Source organism: Cebus imitator, unplaced genomic scaffold (genome assembly GCF_001604975.1).
Source record: "Cebus imitator isolate Cc_AM_T3 unplaced genomic scaffold, Cebus_imitator-1.0 Scaffold28, whole genome shotgun sequence".
NCBI classification, from domain to species: Eukaryota; Metazoa; Chordata; class Mammalia; order Primates; family Cebidae; genus Cebus; species Cebus imitator.
The window spans coordinates 10626944-10644342 of record NW_016107343.1 but is presented as its reverse complement, the minus strand read 5'-3'; the positions used below and the strand labels follow the sequence as shown (position 1 = coordinate 10644342).

The window sequence follows — 17399 nt, the reverse complement described above, 5'->3', positions numbered from 1 at the left end:
TCTCCACTGCACTCCAGTCTGGGTGACAGAGTGAGATCCTACCCTGTAAAATAAATAAATAAATAAATAAAATGAAAGAAAGAAAGAAAGAAAGAAAGAAAGTCTGTCTCCAAGAAAGAGGCAAGAATTAAGAAACTGACCCATGGGATTGTCCTTATGGAAACATACTAAGAGGTTACTCAAAAGTGTAGGATCCGTTAGCTATGTGTACAGAGAAGATTAAGCAAAAGAAGTTCAGGAGGTTGAGGCTGCCAAAAAAATTTTTTTTAAAAAGAAATTTAAAAAAAAAGGGACATGATTACAGATATAATAAAGGTGAATATTAAAGTTATTTAAATACTATGAAAAGCTTTATGACAGTACATTTTAAAACAGCATAAAAGGAAAATTTTTGCTAGAAAACATAGTTTATTAAACTGATTAAAGAGAAAATGAAAAGATGGCAAAGTTTTATAACACTTACAGTAAGTGTATCAGGAGTTTAAAATCTGCTCACAAACAACAACAAAAAGCCAAAGGAAACCCACCCATGGTCCAATAGTTTTAGAGGAAAATTCTATCAAACCTTCAAGTAACAGATAAGGCCAACTGTATATAAAGTGTCCCAGAAGATGCAAAAAGATGAAATAATCCTCAACTCATTTTATAAGGCTGGTATTATCTTGATAAGCCACCCAGTCAAGGCCAGTGGCAGAAAGAAAAATTATAAGCCAGTCTCACTTTACGTATATGAAAATGTTAAATCCTAAACATTAAAGTGTTAACACATCAAATAAAGCAACTTATTAAAAATGCAGTATGACAAATTGGGTTACCCTAGACATAAAAGGATAGTGCGTCATCAGAAAATCTGTTAACACATTTCATCACATTAAAGGATTAATGGAGAAATGTTTCAATTAATGCAGAAAAAGTATTTGATAAAATCGAATACCCATTTATGACCAAAGTTCTTTCCAAAAAGGAATAGGAGGAAATTTCCTATCTATTATCTATTTATCTATCCACCAAAAACTAAATATTATTTTTAATGGTAAAAGTGTTAAAAACAATCTCTCTAAAATAAAAAAGTAAAAAATAAAAAGACAAGGATGCTTATCATGATCTCTTCTAGGAAGCTAATTTTAAATCTTATTAAATGTACATTTCATACCACGAAGTGTAGCACTTAAATGTTCTCTGATCAACTCACAGAGGAATAATTGTCTCCCAATTTTGAAAGCAAGTTCCTTGAAGGTGTCCCACACACCATACTTCTTTAGTACCTTGTATAGTATTTAGTATTGTAGCATTATATTCAGCATGTTAGGTGCGTAGAAAGCATGTTTGAAGAACACCAAGAAATGGTGAAGTAATTTTTAAACTAACTTTCATTTTTCTGTTAATAGAAGTTATACTTCTACGTTGTAGGGAACTTGAACTGTTCTGAAAATATAAAGAATAAATTTTTAAAATCCCAATCTCTCTTGCTAGAGATAACTACTATCGGCATTTTGGTAAATTTTTCTTCTTCTGTGCGTATTTTAACACAGTAGCGCTCATGCTCCTTAAATGTAGTTTTTATCCCACCAGTGTCATTCAACCAAAGGTGTAATTTTGTACCTTGCTATTTTCTTCCCATAGAAGCATTTCCTCATAACCATAATTTTTAGTGGTTCCATGATACTAAATATCATAATTTACCTAAACATTCCCTATTGTTGGATTTTTAGGTCACTTCTATAAATGATGATATTTTTGCAAGTACATATTTTTCTGTATTTTAGATTATTTTCTCAGGATAGGCCATGATAATGTTGAAGATCATTTGTTTCCTCCAAACACTTGCAACCCTCAAAACACACTGATGTTTTTTGGCTGGGTCCCTCTGTCCTCCTCTACCTCCAACTTCTAGTTTAACTACAGTGGAAGAATAGAGGGGACAGGGAAGAGGAAAACAAATACATCAAAAATAGACTCTTGGCCGGGCACGGTGGCTTACGCCTGTAATCCCAACACTTTGGGAGGCTGAGGCAAGATCACTTGAGATCAGCCTGGCCAACATGGTGAAACCCCATCTCTACTAAAAATACAAAAATTAGCCTGATGTGGTAGTGAATGCCTGTACTCCCAGCTACTTGGGAGGCTGAGGCAGGAGAATTGCTTGAACCTAGGAGGCAGAGGTTGCAGTGAGCTGAGATCACACCACTGCCCTTCAGCCTGGGCAACAGAGTAAGACTCCGTCTCAAAAAAAAAAGAAAGAAAGAAAGAAAAAAGGACTCTGAGGCAGGACTCAGAGCCAAGGAAGTTGTCAGGTGAAACCTTCTTCTCACCTGTCTATCCCTTTGAAGTCCCCTTCCCCTTCTCCTTCTCCTGTCTTTCTGCAGCAGCCTCTCCTTTCTCCTCTAGAAAACCACTTGAGGAAAAAGAATTCTTACCATAACGTTTCTAAGTTCTTATATTTTGTCTCTGTGTAAGGCTGTTCAGGTTGTTTCTTATTTTCAGTTGATCCATGAACATTTATGTGATAAACAAACTGAGAGCCTTTCTGACTTAGGAGCACGTGTCTCTTAGAAAGTTCATTAAAGTTGTTCAAATCCATATCAGAAAGGGTGTTGGTGTGTAGCTGCTCATATGAAAATCTTTCCTCTTCTTGTTCTTTTTGTCCTCTTTCTTCATCAACATTCAGCCCGGAGTCATATCCAGTAGAGTTTTTATATAAGACCTTGTCAGAAGCTTGTTTTGGTGGAGCAAATGTATCAGAGGTTTCTTTGAGATTCTGGCTCCTAAGTGCCCTTGAGTCTTGTAAGTCATTGTTAGAGGCATGCATAATCACAATCGATTCATGCTTTGTTGAAGTATCAAGAGGCTTATTTTGGTTTTGTTGCTGCCTGGGAGAGTTATTCTGGTTCCCCTGACTGGCAATCACCTCCTCCTTTGTGAAAGACTTCAGGCCATTCTGGTGTTTATGCTGTTTTCGAATCTTGGGCTTGGCTGGTCTTCTGGAAGGTTGATGGTCATTCACCGTTTCAGAAGGTTGCCCTCTTGGTACTTTGCTTGATTTGGTACTTTCATATTGAGACCAGTGTTCCTGGTAATTCTAAAGAGATATTTTGGGTTAATGTAAAATTAGAAGACTGGCACTCCTCACAAATTTTAAATTAGCATTTTTCAAATTGGGGGTTGAGACTTCTAGGAAGGTGACCAAAGAATTGAAAACAAATAAAGAAAAAGTAGAGGATTTTTTCCTAATTTCAGGCAATTGGAGAGTTAGTAGCTGAGTGATTCCTCCTGGAAATTTAGGATTATAAGCCTAGAAAAAAATAGAAAGCTTAGAATGGGCTTTATATTAAGGACAAGTCTTTGGCTTAAAAGTTTAAGTTTTAAAAGCTAAGTCTTTGATGTAAAAGTGTTGCCAACTTAGGAAGGGGTGGGGAAGCTGGTTACCGCAAGAGATGCAGATAAAGTACAAATGCGAATCTGCGTCACCATATGCAAGCTTATTTTAAGTAACATGAATGTTTTTAAAAATCTTAACCAGAAAACACTAATAATTTGCTTTACAAACCAAGCACAAATTTAATATTAAATACAACTCAGATGATCAAATCTTTTTACTCATGCTGGTCAGAAGCTAGAAATGACCTCTTCACCAGATGAAACAAATTAGATTTTATTCAGAGGATTATAAAAGAGTCTGTGCTGTGATAGGACATCTGTGAAGCCGCAAGGGTTGTTTTGCTTCTGTCCCTTAATATAGCCTGCACTTAGGCAATCAAACATCTGGGGGAAATATTTCAATTTCAGAACAGTCTTTATGCTTTTCAAAGTCTCCTAACAACAAAATGTACTCCTGGTATAATAGATACACTATGTAACTATATCGTGCTATTGCCGTTTAGAAATATTTTCCAAGGAATAAAGCACTCATTACTTTGTGAAAAACTAGCTGAGTTAAGAGGCCTTTGCAAAGAATGATTAAATGCTTATTGAAAGCAGTAGGATGACCATATGCATCAGTGTGTTATGTAACTGCAACATATTTCTTCCTTTCTGAACACTTATATTTTAAAAATCTCTTTGGCTTATATCTGTAAAACATTAACTGAAAAATGCGACAATTAGATGAATGATTATTTTACCTTGCCAGAAAGAATGATCAAATTACTGTGATAAGAGTTCAGCTTTGATTTCACCGTTCTGATACATTCTGATACAATTATTAAGACTCATCCTATTCCTGTATAATATTAAGTAGTGTTCTCTTTCTAGTAAAATCACTTTATAATGATAATGTTGAGATTATTAAATTTAAAACAGTAACATGCAATATTACTTATTATGTCGTATTTTTTAAAAATAATGACTTCTAATTTGAAATTTAGAAGTTGTTCTTTGAGAATTTGAGCTTTCTAGGGGATCGGCCAGGCTCTGATTAGCTCCAGTATACTCTAAATTTTTATTTGTGGTGCTCCAAAAAAAGGAGAATGCTAAAAGCTTCTTTTCTGTATTCCAGGTAAATTCCAAGTATTCCTTCCATGCAGTAAATTGAGCTGCATGGGGAAATGTGTATAGGAAGGCTCTGCAAGTAACAGCTCCAAGAAAACCCTTCCTTGTAATGGATCCAGAAGAATAATTGCTATCTTACAGTGTTGTAGGCGTGGTTGTGAAACACAGCAGCTCTTTTTACAGCTGGCAGCACTGTTCGTGAAGGTAAAAAACGCCCCCCTTGACTTTGACCTAAAAATGTTAATTGATGCTGATAATGTCATTCTTTTCAATATTTGTTCAGCCTTTAACTCGCTAGAGAAATAACCAGGATGCTGCCATTTACATGTACTTTTCCTAGTTTTCTCTCTTAATTTTCACTAAAAAAGAAAATACCTACTTCTCAGAAATTTCTTTTCTTGGGTACTAGATCTGAAATCCTGGGTTACCACTTGATCTTAATCTCATTATTACCTTTGCTGCCGACAATTCAGATCATAATAGTACTCTTCACAGGGTGCTTTGACAACAAGGCCAAGGACTCATCATTTTATGAAACTTCAATTGTCTCAAGTGTTAAACCCGCTATTCACATAAATATAAGTGCCCAGAGATGGCATTTCAGTCCCCAGAAAGGAAGACATTTATGGGCTTGATATGGTTTTTCTCACCTTCCAAGCAGCCTACTTGAGATTTATGGTTTACTGAAGATTTATTACCCTACAATTGGGGCATCAGGTGTCACTCTTTAGGTGGCAAGACCTGAGTTCCCTGAAGTTAATATACAAAGCCATTCTCCGACGATTTAATCTCCATCAGCACTGAAATCCTCTATTCCATCCTGCTCTCACTGGGGTTCTTTTGTTACCAACACTCGCAATCAGTGCATACTACATGCACTCAGAATAACTGCTTAATGGGAGTAGGTTTTTGTGTCACACACAGAGTGTTAGCATGGGGGAATCCTGATGCCTAATGCGGGGATGATAATTTCTTAGTAGGACTCATTCTTAGTTATTAATGCTCATTCATACTGCGCCACCCAAGAGAAGTTTGCACCCGACGCTGTGAAAGGCAGCACCTGGCTATTTCTCTTTTACGGCTTCCTTTTTCACATGTCATAAGCAGACGGGACAATGCATGCTGTGATCGCAACCAAAAAGTTCATCTGCCTCAACACAAAAGCCCTCCTGCTCTGAGTTAACCTGACTCAACCATGGAGTTCTGAGAGCTGTGTCTGGGCTCTGAGATGGGCTCTAAAGTGGAGACATTTGTGTTGTGTTTCGCTCTCAGCTGTGTGTATGAATAATAAAACACGAGTACCTTGAGACTGAGATACAAATTCCATCTGATAATATTAAGAGAATCTCAGGCAAAAATACTAATTGGCTCTACTTTTCTCTGTGGGTAAGGAAGAACTCTGTGTTCAGATGAACAGAGAAGCAGACAGTGATAATGTTAGAGAATATCGATAGTGTTGGAGGCAAAACCAAATTAACAGCTCTTTGGAAAGGTGGGAAGATTACTTAGGATTTGATTAGAGGCTTTCTATGAATGAGTAAAAGGTCCTACAATATCTTTCATACTATCATTACCTTTTCTTTGCCTGGAAATTTAAGAGTTATTTTAGAGAGATAAGAAAGAAAGCATCCTATTTATCCTTTTGAAGCATTACTTAACTGGGGAACTTTTTATTTTTTCTACTGACATGTTTCTTGCCTGGTGCTATGGTTTGAATGTTTGTATCCTCCCTAAACTCGTACGTTCATCCTAACCCCCAAGGCGATGCTATTTAAAGGTGGCGTCTTTTCAAGGTGGCTAGGTCAGGAGGGCAGAACTCTCCTGCATGGGATTGATGTCCTTATAAAACAGGCTCAAGGAAGCTCATTCACCCCTTCCACTGTGTGAGGACACAATGAGAAGGTGTCACCAATGAACCAGGAAGTGGATCCTCACCAGGCATGGAAATCTCCAGTGCCCTGACCTTGGACTTCCAGCTTCCAAAACTGTGAAAAAAAACAAATCTCTGTTTATAAGCCACCTGATCTATAGTACTTTGATATAGCAGCACAAAAGGACTGAAATACCTGGGAAAGATCTTCCGCCAGTGGGAATGTGCCCCCACCCTTCCCAGAAACAGTCCTGAGCCTTATACTGCATTCAGTCTGGGCACACAACCGAAGTGAGATTCAGAAAACCTGTGAAGATTCACAGGCAAGCACAAAGTGATTCAGGACACTAAGACCTATGTGGCAAGGTTAAATGAAGAGAGATTACTTGGCTTCAAGTGAAGACTCTAGGCATGGATAAGATTCTTACACAGAATATGGTGATGACCATAATTCTTAGTATTTTTAAAGTAAAAATACAAAGGCTGAAATGGTTTCAGGCATATATTCTCTCTTTCCTCGCCCTATCTCTGGTTTCTCATTCTTTCTAGCATGTAAATGTATTTAAGACTCTCCTATAAAAAGAAGGAAAGAAATATTCACTTGATGCCATTCTCTAGTTAAATCCTATCTCTTTCTTAGCTGGGCACAGTGGCTTATGCCTGTAATTCCAGCACTTTGGGAGGCTGAGGCGGTTGGATTACTTGAGGTCAGGAGTTCGAGACCAGCTTGGCAAACATGGTGAAACCCCGTCTCTACTAAAAATACAAAAATTAGCTGAGCATGGTGGCATGAACCTGTAATTCCAGTTACTCGGGAGGCTGAGTCAGGAGAGTCGCTTGAACCTGGGAGGCAGAGGTTGCAGTGAGCCGAGATCATGACACTATACCTAAGCCTGGGCAACAGAGCAAGATTCTGTCTCAAAAAACAGAAACAACAACAAGAAAAAACTATCTCTTTCTCAATTCACAGCGGGGCATCTGGACGGTGTCGGCTGCACTGGTCGCTGCTCTGCATCTCTTACGCTGACCTCTACCCCCTGCCGTAGGGCATTCCTTCTCCCCATCCCACTGAAATTGCTCTGCTCAGGCCACCAATAAACTTTTAGTCACCAAATCCCATGGGCACGTTTTTCTTGACCTTTTTATTTTCAAGTTATTTCAAACTTGCAGAAAAACTGCTAGTATGGACAACTCTAAAAGATTTCTATCCAGATTGAACAATTTTAAACATTGGGTCACATTTCATCATTTTCTCCATCACTCCACACATAAACACACAAACATGCATCTATCTACACGTACGTAATTATTATTGTTTGTATTGTTGGTATTTAGTTTTTCCAAGCCATGGAGACTTCCATATGCATGAGCTGCATGCGTAATGCCCCTTGCATGGCACCTCACTGCTGGTACCTGCTTAGATTGCAAACAGTCTCTTCGCCACAGCACCATCTGGGTCCTGGCATGCCTAAGGCAGACAGCAGCACTTACCAACTATGTCAGCTTTTCCCTCCCTAGACCATACAAACAGCAGCCAGAGCTGTCATGGTTCCTCGTTCCTCCTCCTGCTTTCACACGTTTGCCTTCATTTGTCCTTCTAGGGGCAGCTGAGATACTGACTCCTATGGGGGGTATTTCCCTGTCTTCCTCGGGCAGAATTAGGTGCTCTTTTAGTTCCACTGCATTTTGTGCCCACGTCCATATTACTGCATTATAATGATTACATAACTGTATTCCCACTAAAGTGCTGAAACTCCTAGAGGGGAGATACCACTTTAAAAAAAAAAAAAAAAAAAAAAAAAAACCCACCTTTCTTCAAGTTTTGTTTACCGTTTTAAAGAATTTTTGTTGGTGGTGGTTTGCTTGTTTTTTTTTAAGCACATCTTTTGGGTCAGGCATCTAATCCACAGTGCCTAAAATGTAATAGATACTCAATAAATATTTGTTGTGTGAAATATTTTGATTTTGCATGAAGATATTTTGCATTAGTGAGGGTTATTGTTGTTAGGGTCGGTTTATGAAACTTTGAAAGTCATCTTTCAAGAAAGAAATTTCAAATGAGGCCTATTTTCCTTTGGAGATATACTAAATAATCTTTTTATCTGTATTTTGTATTTTTAGAGACAGAGTCTTGCTCTATTGCCCAGGCTGGAGTACGGTGGCATCTATAACATCGAATTCCTGGCCTCTAGCAATCTTCCCTCCTTGGCCTTCCAAAGCAATAGGATTATAGGCATGAGCCACTGTGCCCGGCCCGTGATCTTTAATGTTTCTTTAATCAGTCAGTAAACATTTATTGAGTATCAGCCTTGGGCAAAACATTGTTGGTAGGTGATGTAGAGAAAAATACAATCAGTACCTTTAAAGTTCTTGTAGTGTAGTAAGTACAAAAGAAACACAGGCATGGTGGCTCATGCCTGTAATCCCAGCACTTCGGGATGCCAAAGTGGGTGGATCACCTGAGGTCAGGAGTTCGAGACCAGCCTGACCAACATGGTGAAACCTCATCTCTACTAAAAATAAATAAATTAGCTGGGCATGGTGGTGGATGCCTGTAGTCTCGGCTACTTGGGAGGCTGAGGCAGCAGAATCGCTTGAACCTGGGAAGTAGAGGTTGCAGTGAGCCGAGATCCTGCCACTGCACTCCAGCATGGGTAAAAAGAGTGATACTCTGTCTCAAAAAAAGAAAGAAAGAAAGAAATATAGGCAGCAGCTAATGAGACCGGCCAAATATGGCAGACCCTGAGCCGGTGGTCCAGACAATAGACACAGCAGGAACTGAGGGCAGAGGAGCAGGGTGGGAGAGGCTGGGAATCTCCATGCAGAGGTAGCCCTTGAGGGAGCACTAAAAAGAAGGCATTGGACTAGGGTAGTTGAAGAGGAAAAAGAAAGGCAGCCTGAAGTGTCTGTGTACCAGTGTGCTGGGCAGTTCACAAATTCCACCTAAAGAATGGGAAACATCCCTTAGGCCATTTGTTGTTATTGTCATTTTAGATCTAACGCTCTTTAGATGTTTTGCTCCACAATGTCTTCATTCAGGAAAGGGTTATAAGCACATTAATTACAGTACACACAGAGAATAAGAAGCATTCTTTTGACTTTCTTTTTTTCCCCCCAAGATGGACTTTCACTCTTGTTGCCCAGTATGAAGAGCAATGGTGTGATCTCAGCTCACTGCAACCTCCGTCTCCCATGTTCAGCTCTACTGCCTCAGCCTCCCGAGTAGCTGGGATTACAGGCATATGCCACCAACCATGCTCAGCTAATTTTTTTTTTTTTTTTATTTTTAGTAGAGATGGGGTTTCTCCATATTGGTCAGGCTGGTCTCGAACTCCTGACCTCAGATGATCTGCCCACCTCTGCCTCCCAAAGTGCTGGCATTCTAGGCATGAGCCACTGTGCCCAGCTTCTTTTGGCTTTCTTCTGAACTTCTTCCATACAAAAGTTTGACTGCCTCTGTCAAAGGTCATGCCACAAATCAAGCACTGTGATTTTACCTTGATTATTATTATTTTTTTCAGTCTCCATAGAGGCTATCAAAAATTGCCAATGCCAACTATATTTCAAGTTTTCATGGTGGGTGTTAGACAAAGTTTTCAGTTAGCAATAATTGTACCTTGTATAAACTGCACTAGTTATGATATTGCCACTGGGCAAAGCTTTTTACCTAATGATCATTTTATCATTAGCTGAGAATCCTATGGTTTTCCTTAGTGACAATTATGAAAGCTACAGGTTACAATAATCTTACATGCTTCAAATATATTTTCTATAGTGATTTAAATAACTAGAAATACATGGTCATAGAATTCTAGCATTTTGCAGCTGTGATGGACATTAAAAGATCATTTAGGCTAATCCTTCGTTTAATAAAGAAGAAACTTAAGGCTTTGAAAAAGTTGAGCTTTGTCTAGTCATGCATCAAGTAAATAGCAGGTTGAGGCCCAGAAATTCATCTCTTGTGACCCAGCCATTATCCATAATGCATGACAAGCCTTAAGGTATTTCCTTTGTCCTGGTTCCTGTTGACCAAGCTCCCCTGGCTCCCTATCAGGTCTGGGAGTGGATCCTGTCCTCTATACCCCACTGCCACGAGCCATTTCAGCCCCCATCCTCTCAGCTTCTAGGTGTGGCCTCACTGGCATCAACTTTCAGGAAGCTCTGGGTGAATGACTTTTTATTTCTTTTTTTGCAACTCTTAAGAGCGGCCTAGAGGCCACTGGGGAGAAAAAGAGATGATTTGGGCTGTCCCTTCTTTGTAACCTCCCTGAAGCTGGGATAAAACTTACTATTTTTATTACTATTATTATCACTGTACTTAGTTTTAACTGATGTCAACAGGCTCTATAGGCTCAGTAATTTCAAAGGACTCATCTCTTCTTAAGTAAGGATAAAACCTAGTCCAAGGGGGGCTCCACATTGACCCTCACCTTGCAGTGCTTTTTCTGTTTCTTTTCTTTTCTTTCTTCTTCTTCCTTTTTTTTTGAAATGGTGTCTCACTCTGTCACCTAGGCTGGAGTGCAGTGGCGTGATCTTGGCTCATTGCAACCTCCACCTCCCAGGTTCAAGAGATTCTCCTGCCTCAGCCTCCCATGTAGCTGGGACTACAGGTGAGCACCATCATGCCTGGATAATTTTTGTATTTTTAGTAGAGACAGGGTTTCACCATGTTGGCCAAGCTGGTCTCGAACTCCTGACCTCAGGTGATCCGCCTGTCTTGGCCTCCCAAAGTGCTGGGAAAACAGGTGTGAGCCACTATGCCTGGCCTTGTTCTGCTTCTTCTAGAAAACCAGTGTGAAGGATTGAGGCTCTGGGAATTCCCATCTATTTTGTTTTTTTAGAAATAGTGTTCCCATCATCTGGAATAATAAGTAACTGCCACGTCCAAAAGGAATCAGACTTGGAAGTAGCACAGAATTGGACGATTCTTTGGAACCGTGATTTTTCCTGCATGTCTTTCCCTGTGTCCCTTCTTTTTCTTTCTTTCTTTCTTTTTCTTTCTTTTTTTTTAGATGAAGTCTCATTTTGTTGCCCCGGCTGGAGTGCAGTGGTGCAATCTTGGCTCAGTGCAACCTCTGCCTCCCAGGTTCAAGCAATTCTCCTGTCTCAGCCTACTGAGTAGCGGGGATTATAGGTGTGCACCACCATACCTGGCTAATTTTTGTATTTTTAGTAGAGATGGGATTTGACCATGTTGGTCAGGCTGGTCTCAAGCTCCTGACCTCGTAATCTGCCCTCCTCACCTCGTAATCTGCCCTCCTCAGCCTCCCAAAGTCCTGGGATTACAGGCATCAGCCACCTACGGTGCCCGGCCCACATGCCTTCCTTCTGTGTGGGGTTTTAACTCGGTATGTTTAAAGTGTGATATGATTATTTTCTTCTAGCAAACAGAATCCTTGGAAAAACAGGTAGGGTTGGCTGGCTGAGCAGGCAATGGCTCCTCTGAGCAGAAGCCAGTCTCACCATAGGAAGGTGGGTAATCATTCTCAGGCATAAAAATAAACCCTTAAGTGATAAGAACTCAGTCACGATCATTACTTATATTCAGCAGTATCGCTCGAAACACACTTAAAATGCAATCTAGCAGGTAACCTTTAGCTGTTGTGCTCTTTGATGCCATTTGTCTTCAGGATCGATGGCAGCATTTTCAATTTCCTTGGCATTCTGAATAGACGTCTTTTCTGTTGCTTTGATGGGGTAGGAGATCTAGGTAGGTAAAACACATACAGCATGTTAACTGGATTCATTTTAGTCTTAGAGCTATGGAGCTCAAGTCTGTGCACTCTAGAAAACGGTCCTGCTGGGCTAGGTTTTACTTTCAGTTAATTTCAAGGATTCAGCCCATCAGTCCTCAGGGACCTGGATTGTTCCCAAGCAGAATGGGAATAAACAATGTTTTCTCTGTCAGGCAGGAAGAGAAAACTGGTGCTTTAAGGTTAAACTATTACTTACTTTACATGCTCAATACATACTCAGGGGACCCAATTTTAGAATAGTTATCTGAACTGGATGCAGCAAGTAAGGTTTAATCATGCCATTAGAAACACCATGAAATAACACTATACTCCAAGATGAATCCAACAATGTTTTCTACCCACAGAATGCTCACAGTGTGCCAGCATCTGTCCTCCACCCTTAGTATACAATGTTCTCAGGTAATCCTCACAACAACCTAATTAGGTATGCATATGTTACTACCCCCTTTTTGCAGATGAGAAAACAAAGATACAGAGAGGTTAAGTAATTTGCCCAGGATCAACAGCTAGTAAGTAGAAGAGCTGGGTGGTCTATCTCCAGAACCTGCACATGCAACTATTTTGCTAACTCACTTATTAGAAAGTGAGTTATCCTAGACCTGCACAATTAGTAGTTTTGGTACTCAGATAATTTGAATAATGGAAGGTCAGTGGTTCTCAACTTTAGTTAGATATTAGAAAAACCAAGGAAATTAAAAAAAAAATACAAATGTCCTGATCCCACCTCAAATCCATTAAATCATAAGCTCTGGGGGAGGCCCCAGATATCAATATATTTTAAAAGTTTCCTATATACTATTCAAATGAATAATTTTAAAAAGCCCTCTAGGTGGGTCTAATCTGCATCCAAGTTTGAGAACCACGAATGCAGGCAGCTACACAGGATTTAGGTCCCTAAATTATTTAAGAGTCCTTCATTGCCTCCATTAGTTACCTGTTTTGTTTTTGTTTTTTTTTTGAGATGGAGTTTCACTCTTGTTACCCAGGCTGGAGTACAATGGCGCATCTCGGCTCACCGCAACCTCCGCCTCCTGGGTTCAGGCAATTCTCCGGCCTCAGCCTCCTGAGTAGCTGGGATTACAGGCATGCGCCACCATGCCCAGCTGATTTTTTGTATTTTTAGTAGAGACGGGGTTTCACCATGTTGACCAGGATGGTCTCGATCTCTTGACCTCGTGATCCACCCGCCTCGGCCTCCCAAAGTACTGGGATTACAGGCGTGAGCCACCGCACCCGGCCAGTTACCTGTTTTAAATTACGAAATTAGTGTCTGGCTATGTGGCATTCTAGCCATCAGGATGTATGGCAGGAAGCAAACTTAAAGTTATGCCACCTTAATGCTGGAAAAGATTCTGGAGATAATCCAGTTCAACCTCAGGTACATCCACACCACCCCTGGTAGATGTTTACTTGCTATCTGCCTAAATTCATTCATCTCCTGGCAAGACTTACCTGTTTGTCAGTATTAGTATATGTTTAAAAGATCTTCTATGAGTTGAGGAGGAGAAAAGAAATCTGATTCATGCATGATGAACATATTGCTCCCAAACTGAGCAACCTAAATGCCAGAAAGCTCTTCCTTATATGAGCAGGTATAAGTCTTTCTTATTTTCTATCCCTCTGCCCTCTGGAATAACACAGAACAGGCTAATCCCTTCTTCAGACAACAGCTCTCCGCGGGTAGAAGCTGACTCTGGTCTCCAATGAGCCTGCTCTTATTTAGAGGACCTGCCTCATTCTCCTGTGCTGCATTACTCAGGTCAGCCTCCTTCTGCCTACTCTCTGCTCCACTGCCTGTAAATGCTGTCGAGTCTCTCCCTTCTGAACTGATGTAATTAGTTTTAAATTTTAGATTAGGACTTTACATACATCTTATTACATTTCCTCTGGTGGGCTGTGTAGTCGAGAAGCAGCAAGGCGTATAACTAGAAAGAACTTGGGTTTTGGGATCTGTCCTGTTTGTGTTCAGACCTCCCCTCTGCGGTTTACTTTGACTTCAGACTTGTATTCAATACAGAAAGAGGTAAAAGGTGTGTTTAATATTAAGCAATAAGTAAATATTTGACAATGAAAATATCTTCATTCCTTACCATTCAATATGGCTTCCCTGGACAGAGACAACACTTTGTTTCTTTTATTTTGGTTGTAACCTTATTTCTACCTGAACTATCTCTATTAACCCTACTAAGGCCACTATCACAATTGTGGTACTTATATAGAGAGAGATAGGGCAGATAGATGGGGTGAAAATGTAAATACTTAAAGGTTGATCTGAAAGTGGGAAAAAATGAAAAATTTTAAACATTTTTGTGCTTGAATTTTCATTCCTAAAACATGACACAAAAGTGGACTATTTGATCATGGAATTCTTCTGGTTACAAATGGATGTAACCCCCAGGTTTTGAACGATTAACCTACACTGCAAATGGAAAACTTCGCATCATGAAACAGTTCAGCTTGTGCTGAAATGAGAAGCTTAGAATTATAAATGCCGCTGCTCAAGGTCAGGAACTGTTTCTCATATTTCTTTCTCTCTCCCTCTTTCTTTCTTTCCTTTTCTTTTTCTTTCTTTCTCTCTCTCTCTTTCTTTTTTGACCAGGTCTTGCTCTATGGCTCAGGCTGCAGTGCAGTGGCATGATCTTGGCTCACTGCAACCTCCACCTCCTGGGCTGAAGTGGTTCTCCTGCCTCAGCCTCCCAAGTTGCTGGTACTACAGGCATGTGCCACCATGCCCAGCTAATTTTTGTATTTTTAGTAGAGACAGGGTTTCACCATGTTGCCCAGGTTGGTCTCAGACTAATGGACTCAAGTGATCAGCCTGCCTCGGCCTCCCAAAGCACTGGGATTACAGGCATAAGCCACTATACCCGCTATTTCTCATATTTCTCCCTCAGTCCCTCTCACAATGCTAGTTCAAGATAAAACATCAGTTCATTATAAAAGTATTAGATTTCTCAACTTTTCTCAACATTATAGCAAAGGTTTCAATCCTATATGACCATGGTGTTCGACAGAAACACGACTCATTTAAAAGAAAAATCTGATGTGGCATGTTGGGTGAAGAAATCAGAAAAATAAAAAACAAAAATAAAAGAAAAATCAACTCTGTCCTAGAAGAGAAATGAAGGTCAAGAGTAAAAAAACCTAACTAAGCAGACTTAGCAGGCAAGGAAATAATCCTTTGCAAACCTCAAAGTGGGGATGACTCAGACCAACTGTCATCTGGAGCCTGGGAAAAAAAGAAGTTGAACTCTTTCACAGATCTGCCACGAGGATGCTGATTCCCTGACTTTTGTGAATGACTAAGAAATAAAGGGGACTTTGTTTAGTTAATTCAGGTCTGTTGATACTGTTTGATTGACAATGATGGAATCTCTTATATAGCACTGGTGAAAAGTTTGCAAATTAAAAATTCAGTGTCCCATGCTTCCTCTTCCATAAAATGTAGGATATTCACTATTTCCCTCTGCAGGCTGTTTTGGTAGAACTCACTGGCTGAATCACTCCAGTGAGATCCCTGGGTAAGTAAAGCATACTTCTACATTATCTCTTTGAAAGTGGAATGGGACACAACCTCTGCCAGCTATTTTTTTTTTTTTTTTGTGAACCATTCTATTAATACCAATCAAATTGAGAAAATGATCAAATGAAATTGCATTTTGAGCATCATAAGCTGTGTAATGTCTATTCTGTTAAATTGGGGCCTATAATTGCTTCTCTACTGAAAAGATACAACAAAGACAGCAATCATGGCTTGTCATTATCCCAGACTAGAAAACCGGCCTTTGCAGGGAGGACTTCAAAGGCTTGTGGTTCTCGAATTGCATTTGGCTGCTATTGTTGAAGCGCAGGCAATCTTGATGAGGTGTTTACACTGAGGTAAGGCGCAGAGCAGAGCGGCTGAGTGCCTGGGTCTAGAGCCATTAAAAAATTGTACATTATGTTCCTTGCTTTGAAGTGAGGGTTTGTAGGTAGGAAAGCAACTCAGATTGAGTACAGCTGAGCTAGATTGGGCTGCTACTTCTTGCTCAAAGAAACTCATCAGGTTCTTAGAGAATCAGACTGCACTACAAAAAAAAAAAAAAAAAAAAAAAAAAAGTTGATGCTTTACCAAGAGCTGTGAGTCAGTGAATCCATGTAAACACACACTGAAACATGTTTAAATAAGGACGTTACCATTAAGTTCTGCAATCAGGGGAGGTTTTGCCTCTTTTTTCCTTTATATTCTGTTTTAACTACTGACCTTATGTTTAGATGTTGTGGGGAGTCCCACATTAATTTATTGGGTTCTTTGTTACTCTCTTTCTTTGATAGTATTGACAACTAGCACATATCCAAATTAAACAGAGTTGATTTTTTAATGTAGTATTTGCTTACCATCATTCCAACGCCTATTATTCAATCCCTTGCTTCCAGGCATAATACTGGATTCGCTGAGCATTTCTCCATTAACTTGGCTAAGGAGTGATCTGAAGTATTTACTTCTCTGCCCTATTTCTAATATACCTTGCTGTGTGTCTATTCACACCTGCTCACTCCAGCACTGCTGCCGCCTGTGTTTATACACAGCCAGCAAAAGAGGCAGAGGCGCGGTGATAGAAATTGTCTGCCAGTCTGCCACTGTGAGGCTGCAACCCTGATATTTAGCACAGTGGTTTCAATTATCCAAAGGTTTGTATTATTCAGCTGTTTAAGACATGAAATATTTTGGCTCTGCTGTTGGCCATATTCTCCATTCCTACAGATAACTTCATAATATATTTAGCATGCACATGCTCAGTGAGAATTGGATGACACTGAAACTTTTTTTCTTCATATTTTTAGTACAGATGGGGTTTCACCATGTTAGCCAGGCTGGTTTTGAACGCCTGACCTCAGGTATCCACCCACCTCAGCCTCCCACAGTACTGGGATTACAGATGTGAGCCACCATGCCTGGCCATGAAACCTTTGAATTTATTTTTTTCTACATTCATTTTCAGTATAAGATACTTGAACTTTTAAAACCCCCAAGCTAATGGTCAGTCACCTACTTAAAAACCTTTCAATACTTTTCCATTAACCTCAGTCTTCAAAGAAGTATAAGGCCCTGTGGGCTGTCTACGGTTCCTGTCTACTTCTTCAGCATGGCCCCTTGTTCTCTTCCTGTTGTATCTTTCAGTTTTGTTGATACGCCAGGGGCACGATTGTCTCTAGGTCTTTGCACAGCCCATTCTTTGCGGAAATTCACTTATTTAGGGAATTTTTTGCGCCTTTTACTTACTCCTTTTTTTTTTTTTTTTTTT

General features: G+C 39.9%; 1 protein-coding gene and 1 non-coding gene across 3 annotated transcripts in view; both read right to left on the bottom strand.

The window, feature by feature from the left end:
- Window positions 1-17399, bottom strand: part of JHY (junctional cadherin complex regulator) — a 73872-nt gene that overhangs the window by 18305 nt on the left and 38168 nt on the right. For both annotated transcript variants that reach the window (XM_017523576.2, XM_037736758.1), the window contains exons 4-5: window positions 11951-12064; window positions 2418-3079 (exon numbers count right to left, since the gene is read on the bottom strand). In XM_017523576.2, the coding sequence (XP_017379065.1) occupies window positions 2418-3079; window positions 11951-12064 (776 nt within the window). The remainder of the gene's footprint in view (window positions 1-2417; window positions 3080-11950; window positions 12065-17399) is intronic.
- Window positions 9880-10019, bottom strand: LOC119470354. Its single transcript, XR_005199247.1, has one exon. It is a non-coding gene; the product is annotated as a U4 spliceosomal RNA (small nuclear RNA).